The 10,003-nt window shown below is 44.1% G+C and overlaps 1 protein-coding gene across 4 annotated transcripts in view; it reads right to left on the bottom strand.

Moving 5' to 3' along the window:
- CSNK1G1 (casein kinase 1 gamma 1) overlaps nucleotides 1-10,003 on the bottom strand; it is a 126,594-nt gene that overhangs the window by 66,959 nt on the left and 49,632 nt on the right. For all 4 annotated transcript variants that reach the window (XM_085300703.1, XM_085300704.1, XM_085300702.1 and 1 more), the window contains one exon: nucleotides 4,900-4,940. In XM_085300703.1, the coding sequence (XP_085156829.1) occupies nucleotides 4,900-4,940 (41 nt within the window). The remainder of the gene's footprint in view (nucleotides 1-4,899; nucleotides 4,941-10,003) is intronic.

The raw sequence follows: 10,003 nt of genomic DNA, 5'->3' as shown, positions 1-10,003 counted from the left end.
TGATGGCATGACTGCCTGGGTAGATGAGGGGAGAGCAGTGGACGTTGTGTACCTTGACTTCAGCAAGGCTTCTGACACTGTCTCCCCTAACATCCTCCTAGAGAAGCTCAGGAAGTGTGGGTTAGACAAGTGGACTGTGAGGTGGATTGAGAACTGGCTGAAAGGCAGAGCTCAGAGGGTCGTCATCAGTGGTGCGGAGTCCAGTTGGAGGCCTGKGGCTAGTGGAGACCCTCAGGGATCAGTAGTGGGTGCCATCCTGTTCAACTACTTCATCCATGACCTGGAAGAAGGGATGAAGTGCCTCCTCAGCAAGTTTGACACACCCGAGGGCTGTGCTGCCATACAGAGAGACCTGGACAGGCTGGAGAGTTGGGTGGAGAGGAACCTCATGAGGTTCAACAAGGACAAGTGCAGAGTCCTGCACCTAGGGAGGAATAACCCTATGCACCTGGACAGGCTGGGGGCTGACCTGCTGGAAAGCAGCTCTGCAGAGAAGGACCTGGGAGTGCTGGTGGATGACAAGCTGGCCATGAGCCAGCAATGTGCCCTTGTGGCCAGGAAGGCCAATGGTGTCCTAGGGGGCATTAGGAAGAGTGTTGCCAGCAGGTCAGGGGGCATGATCCTGCCCCTCTACTCAGCCCTGGGGAGGCTTCATCTCGAGTACTGCGTCCAGTTCTGGGCTCCTCAGTACAGGAGAGACATGGAGCTACTGGAAAGAGTCCAGGAAGATGGTCAGGGATCTGGAGCATCTGCCCTCTGAGGACCGGCTGCGAGAGCTGGGCCTTTGTAGCCTGGGGAAGAGAAGCCTGAGGGGGGATCTTATCAATGTGTGTAAGTATCTGAAGGGAGAGTGTCAAGCTGACGCGGACAAACTCTTTTCAGGTGTCCCATGCGACAGGACAAGAGGCAATGGGCAAAAACTGAACCACAGGAAGTTCCGCCTGAACGTGAGGGAATTTCTTCACGAGAGTGACAGAGCACTGGAACAGGTTGCCCACAGAGGCTGTGGAGTCTCCTTCTCTGGAGCTATTCAAAGCCTGCCTGGATGCAATCCTGTCTAACATGCTCTAGGTGATCCTGCTTGAGCAGGGAGGCTGGACTACATGACCTCCAGGGGTCCCTTCCAACCTTACCGAATCTATGATTCTATGAGGCTAATCCTTTAAAAACAAGTGGCAAAAAGCACTCCAACTGTATTGAAGGCAAATAGAAAGCAATGCAATATCCAGTTTGCTATCCAAGTCACACATTTGAATTAATACAGACGTCAGTGCTGGCTTCAGGGAGAGTCTTCAGAAACCTCYACAGTAAAGGGACTTAGAGCAACAGAAACTCGGTCTATCCAGTGACTTCAAGCTGGTAGGAGGACTACTGTACCAGGACATGAAGTTGCTTGTGAGAAAGTAGGGGACAGTAAGCCATGCCCAAGCAGGTCTCCTGCACCAGGAAGTGCTGGAGAAGTGAGCTTGAGCTCTGTGTGCATGTCAGAGTTGTGGCAGTGTCTGGGAAAATGACACCGGAACAGATGGCCGTCCTATAAGGAAAGGGGCTTACCAATGCTGGCAGATGTTGCCTTTGTATCAAAAATAACTGAATTACTACTGCCTCATGGACAAAAACTACAGCTCAAACCAACAGGCACTGTGATGACCACTCTTCTGAAAGGGCATGCAGGAGGCRCGTGGTACAGCTTGGTGGCTCAGCTCCTGTGCTCAGATTACAGCTCGATTTCATACAGGGAAAAAAAAAAATCCTTACTACATGCAATGCATCATTAAAAACCTTCAGAAGATTAAGCTAGTAAATACGGCCACTGCATTTCAGAAGACAAATTCCTCCATGAAGCAGATCTCCTTAACCAAATAATCTTCAGCTGAAAGAAAGGAGCTACAAGCTACACAAGGCAGAGGCCACCTGGGATTCTGCACTGCCAGAGCAAAATGCAACACAACCGCAGAAATCCCTCGTCCCCAAAGACAAAGCAAGAGATTAGCAATGAATTTTACAGCCTTTCCTGAACAACTCTTTGGCATCTGTTGCAGAAGTCATAATTCTCTCATTTTTCCTACATTCAGCTTTAACGTAAGGGCGAGAGGCACAAATAGCTGAGACAGCAGGGTTGCAGTTGCAGAAGATGATCTCAAACAGTTCAAAGGATTTGGTGTAGAGTTTTGACCTGATCTAGTGATGCAGATAAAATAGAAAGCGTTGCCTTGAAGTACATTGAATGCAGCAACTTTACTGCTAACCTGTAGATTACTTAAAGAGCAAAGCAAGTCTTTTTTAAACGAAAGCTAAAAAAACAAGATTTAATGTAGGTCTCTCCCAGGGAGAAAGGCAAGACCATTCACAACCATTCCTGGTCTCAAGTTTTCCTGGCTTTTTTTCCCCAGAGAGTCCAAATTGTATGATTTAACCAGCCCTGTGTAAACACTAATTTAATAACAACATTTGAGAAGCTGGATCGCAACTTTTTTGCTCAAGCCTCAGAACGGTATATAGGAAATAAGCACTCAGTGAACTAGTTCATTAATCGCATTCTCCTTCTATCCGGAGCTGAAGGGCTGCCTCAAAGAACTGAGGCTTTAGCTCTCGAGGGAAACACGTCCTCTTCTCAAGCTTGCTGCAAGGTTTTGATGAGGAAKAGTTTCCTGTACAATATTTCTATGCAGAGAAGAGGGGAATCCTTGGCATTTGGTGGTGTGTCATTCCTTAACCCAGAGGAAAACACAGTGCAGCTTACGCTCCTGCCTAAGTGTTTGCCTCCCTCACGATTGCAGCTAAGTAYGCACATGAAAGAAATAAGTGTTTGCAGCTGAGAAGGCAGAATATGGTCTTAGATTAGAAGAAAACAATTTTCGCTAGTACTCCCTCGTTAACCTTCTTGATAATCCAGCACTACAGCAACCATAATGGAGCGGATGTGCAAACAGACAAGCTACACGGATGGCTCCGGAGTGGCAACTCTGGTTCTTTGCATCCAAAGGATTAGAGATTTTAAAGTATGAATCATAATAGTGCAAATAAAATTGGACTGCGTTGAAGCGTAACTGCTTTAGCATACAGTATTTTGAAAAACCAAAGAATGATAAGAAAAAAAAAAACAGGTCAGATTAAGGTGACAAAGCTAATGCCATTCAGCTCGAGCCATGTACCTATCGGAAGGGYTCAGGTTACTGGGACAAGCCCTCTGACCAAATAGAGCTGCCTTCTTGGTGCGCTATCACTTCCTTACTCCTTCCAATGCTACAACTTTGTGGGATTATCTTTGAAAGCCAAAGCAAATTAGGAGCGTTACAGGCTCCATAGTACTAGTACTAGTACCTAGTACTACGCACTCAGCACTTTGTTGYCAAATCTGCCTCATGAGCAAGCCACTGGACAAGCCTCGCTCCTCCTTCCCAGTGTAGATCCACGTCCAACAAGGACTGCAGGCATTCAATTTTTGGGGGGAAGATCTGACATTTGCCAGCGGGAGGCTTCAAAATAAATCCCTCCTGCAAAGTACTAATTATTTTTCATCTACTATGCATCATATAAGGAGAATGTTAAAGATGGAAGATCTGTGGCACTTCAACGTGAATCAGAATTAAATACGCCAAGTCCATCTTGATCTTCTCTAATCTGAACGATTCCTGTCATATTGCCAGAAAGCATTAGATGGGAAAACAGGCATGTTTGCAGCTAGTACCCAACTGACACAACAATTTTTATTTAAAATTCTAGCTTTTGGACCTGTGATTAAAGAGCATACTGATGAGTAAAGAGCACTGGGTATTTTCAGTCAAACACTTCAAATTTCAAATCCTCAACAGAGTAATGAAAGTCTTTAATTAGTGGATAGAAAAGTTAAGGCATAAAAACAAACTACTGGGCTATATTTTTGTTTTGTTTTAAAGTCTGGTAGAGCTAAGGATTAGACAGTTTTCCTATCCCTTCAGCTCAAGCTTCAGACATCACTGTTGACCACCATGCCTTCATACTCAGAAGCAGCCATCAAAAAAAAAAATAGCTTCATCAGATCCATTTGCTGCACTGCAGAAATACGAAAGTAGCCATCGCATGTGCTTGGGGAGGGCTACATCATCTGCAGGGTAGAAAGTAAACTGATAATTGGGTACTGGAAGCTTGTACGATGGGATGGGAAGAGATAGTTGTGAATTCAACCGTTTGCACGAGTTCTGGTGTCTGCTACTGAAAGGTCAGGTTTTTATGCCACTCCTGTAACTCTGTTTAGCCAGTTTGATTCATTTTCACCATCTCATAACTCAGGATAAAAGGAGAAAATCATTCTGAAGATGTTGGTATCTAAAGATAYAGGTTTACAAATCAGCTAGATAAAGATTGTCCTTTGCTGGATTGCACCTTGTTTTGGCTGTTGCATCTGCAGCTTCTCAGTGTTATACAAGACTAAGTCATGCTGTTCCCCCAAAGCAACTAAATGCTGAAACACCCGTTTCCTGCCTCTCAACTCAGAAAACACAGAGCAGCAAGCTGCACTGTGCCACGCTCCTAACCAATCACTTTGCCAACAGTCCACCTAGAGAACAGTTAAGAGCCTGGAGAACGAATGGAGTCCCAAACAAACAAACAAAAAGCTCGACCCCAGGGGCTTGGAAGCTGTGGCAAACCTGCCATCAGTGCTATTCACTGGGACCTAACATGCCGGCTTGGAAAAACAGACAAGGCACATGGGCGTAAGACAGCTAAGGACCATTTATGCACCAAGAATGGTGGGTGTTTTGTTTATAGAGTACTCAACAATTTATCTGAGTTTCAGTAAGTTATTCCAGCTGAGGTGAGAGCAGCCTTAAGCACAAAGCGAGAGAAAAATGATTTTTGTACTTAACAYTAGAAACTCTGCCAAATCATTTAAGAGCACATGAGGCTTCTACTTACCAGTTTGATCGCTACATATTCATTGGTGTAGAGATTTTTGCCTGTGAAGGAAAGAGAAAAATCTTTTAGTTCTGCATTCAGCACTTCCTAGTTTGTGAGGAAACACAGAAGAGCTTCACTGGTCACCACYGAAGGCAACGAGCTGTCTGTCTTCTCTGAATTAGACACTGARGTTCGTGCCTCTAACAAAGTGCAAGTCTCAAAATAATAGGCTGTAGCAGGTCACCAGGCTAGGCAAACACTATCTTCCATTCAGCATAAGGAACCCAAGGATACCTCAYGCAGCACTTATGCTCAATACAAGTATTTGAGAAGGTTTCCCAGACACATAACGTTTTATCACCTGTGACATGCCAGAAAAATTYGGGGAATATGAAATGAAGAACCAGACTAGTCCTGCTTTGAAATTTTGAAATGTCTCGATTCTGCTGGACACAGGATAGTTTTATCCAATGATCTGTAGAGAGTTTTGCTAGGTTAACTATGTAATACAGCAAAGGGACTATTGCAGGTAGGCATAGGAAAATAACCTTTGCATGAACACAGAGCTTCATTTCTTCTTCTATGACGAGTGGACAAGAAAGGCCTTCTCAGCTGATCAATCAGTCCTCAATCTAATACAGCCAACAAGTGCCAGCTGCAATACAGCACYAATAAACTTCACAACCATTCCCAGGATGTTAACAAACACACTGTATAAAGAGAAGAACAAAATCCATTCTTCAGATCCCAAAACACAGAGCACAGCAGTATTCCCCTCCCTCTTCTCCCAGTAAGCACCGTGGCTTGTAGCTTACAGGAGTATCCCTGCTATTACAGGCTATAGGCTTGTTAGTCTAGTACTAGCTCTGGCAGCCCCTAGGACGAGCATAAACATGCAAGCACAGAGCTGTACCTTCACACCATCTACACATTCACTTACCAGTAAACTGTGGCTGAGGAACATTAAGCCAGAGCTAATATGCTTGTGCTCAATAGCTGTAGGTGAATTTTTACTCCGTGACTTTGCCTGGYGTTTGCGCCAAGCCTCTGGCAATCTCAGTGATCTGTGGCAGAGACCCACAGCTACACGCATCAAGAAGCATCTCTCTTTGCACATTCCGAAACTGCCAATTACTGTATAGCTCAATGTCCTCTTCTTCTACTAGGAAATTCGAGCAATTGCTCTCTGTTCACCCTCTCCATGCTGCTCATGCTGCTTGAGATTGACAAATGCGCCCGGAAGGAARATCCCTGAGGAAGAATGCTTAAGCAGTCCTCATTCCACATCTGTCCCTTGCCTCTGACATCTCTGCTGACCTCCTTGAGATCCACTGCATCCAGAAGAGTGCGGCCGTCACTGCACAAACCTCCCTGTGCATTTATACATGCGCCTACCATTCCCAGTACTGCTTGCTCGCTTTACTGTTATGGTGCAATGAAGCTGTGCTTTCATGGAACAACTTAGTAGAGCTCCAAAATTCATTAGCAGCCTATGTAGGAAGTTAAACAGTGCTGGTTTGTAGCATCTATTTTGCCTGAGTCTGTTAAGCATTTGTTCTCCAGTTCCTGCAATAAGCACAGAGGCTCAGAAGACTAGACTAGCTACTCCTCACAAGGAATGGCATACTTCAAGTCAGCTAGAAGCTTGGGAAACATAGCCTATCTATGTAGGCACCATGAAAAAAAAGTCTGGTCCTCCCTCGCGTACATGTATTCGACACGTGTAGCAACAGCACTGAAGACTCAATAAAATCAAAGATGTAAAGATGACTGTGTTCTCTCACGCTCTTAAAATCCAAAATGCTTCCCTGGGGAATTACTTATTCTCTCTCTTTTAAAATGTAATTATTTTACTTTAAAACAGCTTAGTATTTTCTTCCACTAACTTCTTCTGATATCTTCTCTGCTGCATCACTCAGTTTAGTTCTGGCCTCCACATTTCACATAGRACATTCCTGGTACAGGTCCCACACTGAGCAGATGGCTTTAATATTCATCATGAGGTCAAAAATTTTACTGGAAGATGGATGCCTCAACCTGTTACAGTAACTGGCAATGCTGTTTAGCACAGGACAGGCAACGGACGGTAAGGTTAAATAGCCTAAAAAGAAATGTTTTATCCAATCAGACACGCAAGCTGAGTTTCACAGTGTTAATCCTTGTAACATAGTTTTTCTTCAAAGGGATCCTACTGTTTTAGCTCTTTCACTAAAAACTAATACATGCAGTCTGGAAACGAAGCATAGGAACTAGGTTTTGAAGTCACATCAGGAACACCCAGGCATTGGAAGGTGGCTTCAAAACAGACTGGAAGAGCGTGAAGGCTAAACTCAGCAGAAAGGCARGCGTCGAAGATAAACTGCCTCCCCATTTGGGGAGAGATATGAGAAGGTTTATGTTCTAAGCAGCAAAACACCTGAGACAACATGGGAATGTTGATCCCCTACRGATCTCATGCACCTGCACGTCATGCCTGGCATCACAACCTTGGAGCYGCACCACTTCAAGGTGGTTTTAGCACTTGATGTGAAGTGGTATAACGACATTCAAGGAGCGATGATCCACAGACCTTATATTACCACTCACGCTCTCCCACCTAAACGGGATAAATATACCGGGAAAATAACTGTACATTGTTAGTGTTCTCCATGCATGTCCAGCCATTACTCACCCTATTATAGCCCAGTTAGGAAGGCCAAGAATAAGGAGAAGCCAGTTTTGATAATGAAATTCCTCGATTAAAAAAAAAAAAAGGCATTAGTAAAACACTGATAAGCTAGCCCCAGATATAAGTCCAGCAGAAAAGAAAACAAACTCACTAACTCTCCCTCCARTCCTGCTCCTTCCAAGCAAGCAAACATGGGAAAGAGTCTGAACATCCACTGGACCCAGATGGGTCCAATTTTTGAACTCCAAACTCTTCCTACAGCTACAAGGGAAGACGCTCGCTTTGCCTGCTACGTTTTGCAGCTGAATAGAGCAAAACAGAAGGCAAAACCTTGCTACTGGCTCGCTCCAGACTGAGATYGTGATCGACCCTTCAGTTTGCTGTTGCGCTGTTGCCCAAGGTGTAACAATTCATCCCTTCTCCTTACACAAGCCAGCACAGATATTAGAAGGCAAGCGTAAAGGCAGCACTGCTCGCAGGACAACGTTAAACCGCACGGTAAAAATAAGCTGTGAATAGAAGCTGCACCTTATCTGGGGAAGRCAAAAGCTTTGAGACACAACTTGGAGCGTTTAGGTGTGCTAACAAAAGTCTTTCAAGTTCAGGCAAAGCTTTAGATGGAGAAGTGATTAAGCTTATGCCTCGGTTTTGGGTAGTTCCACTGACAATTACGAACAACACATTGTAAAGGAGAAATGATGCATTAAGTCAGTAGCATTCAACGTGGGAAATCTAACCAAGYGGATTTCTCAAGCCCCGGCAGCATGATGTACGATGCACTGGCTGCCCAGCTGAGCTGCAGACAGGTAGAGCATTGACCTCTCGAGCGCTGCACTTCCGCAGTCTTAAATTAAGAGCTATGAGCGCAAACCTTCTCTTGCGACTAACAGAAATTAAATATTCCTTCTTAGACCTGTCTAGCTTGGCATCATAAGGACAGTATGTTTTGATGGTGGACTGAGGCTGCCAAGCAGAGCTGTTCCAGCCCTAGTTTGCAGGAAACCATGTCTATTTTTAGATAAACTTAGGGGTGGAGATCCAGGATATTATAAAGGCAGAAGCTTATTTTTAATTATAAAATATCCAACTAGTTGTCCTACAGATCGAGTAGAGCTTACTCCAGATAGCACTGCATCTAGAGAGACCACGTCCTGGAGGCATCAGCCTAAACAAGAGTTCCTATGAATTTTGTAGTATGTTGCCTTCCTCTCTAGAGCATCCATCTCTCCAAGTAACATTTAGGGTGAATCCTACATATGCCTTTTCCACTTTTTTTTTTTTCTTCTTGGAGTTTTTGTACACTTTGGGGTTTGCTTACCATGAGCTCACTGCTGGGATGCACTGAACCTTCATGAGACCTCTGTATGACTCATGCCATCATTTGAATTGAAAACACAGTTTCTCTGGGTGACACATGAAAACTGACACTTCTCTTAAAAACCCCCTTGGTTCACTGGCCTGTCAAGAGAGGACACAAGCAACAGAGAGGATTGAGCTCTCCTAACGTTGTCTTTCAAACAGGGCTAGACCGCATTAGCTGTCATTTTAAAATGACAATTGAACCGTRAAATTTTGAAAGTGCCATCTGATGCAAAAAAAGATTTGGGCTTCAGTCTACAGCTCTACATTAAGGTAAGCCAGAAATTAATGTCTCAAAAAATAAAAAGYGAGTCTTCCTCCAATCTAGTGGAAGCTGTAATCATTTTACATTAGTAAGTATTTATTTTATGCTTTATTAAATAAGAGTGCTATAAGTTGGGAAAATGCCATTTGAAGAGGCTTGCTTATCCGTGACTTTTCTCATGGTTCAGGATTTCAGATGAATACAGCTGTAGCAGTACGCATTAAACTTGCCCAAGGTTCTTATGATTTCAGAGGTTTTCCAGTAGGCACGCAAGAAGAATCCATTTTGCAAGTCCCTGAGTCAATATGAAGAGGTGGTTCATAGGCTCAATTGGCAACGGCCAACGTACAGTGAAGCTTACGGGCACGGCTTATGATGCTGGATTTTAAAAGCATAAATCCCATTATTCCTGACCTGGGAGCACCTACTGACATCACAGAAATCTTACAGTAATTGCTTTTACAGCAATAAGCACACCACGAGCCTCTGCTCCAAGCTACTCTAGCCCTACTTAACAACAAAAAAAACATTAATGTCTACTTTCAAACTAACTTGGGGTGGAGACCCAGGACACCACCAAGGAAGAAGTCAYGCTATTAAAATTACAGGCATTCTCCACTGTGCATGAGAATTAATTTGGAAGTTCTCTGGGAAACTGCACCACAATCTTGATGCCTCCTTAAAGTACAGTTTCATACAAGGTGGCCAACCAATGCAACTGCTCAGTTAAGTTGCTCCATCTTCATCCAACATTGTCTCCGGCACTTTTCAGACCACTTTGGGATGCAATTTGCTTAAGCAGCACAGATTTTTTTTTTTTTTTTTTTTTT

The sequence above is a fragment of the Rhea americana genome, unplaced genomic scaffold (assembly GCF_003343005.1).
Source record: "Rhea americana isolate MKP2758 unplaced genomic scaffold, rheAme1 scaffold_168, whole genome shotgun sequence".
NCBI lineage: Eukaryota > Metazoa > Chordata > Aves > Rheiformes > Rheidae > Rhea > Rhea americana.
Note: the sequence above shows the minus strand (reverse complement) of the source record. Positions and strands in the feature narration are given on the sequence as shown.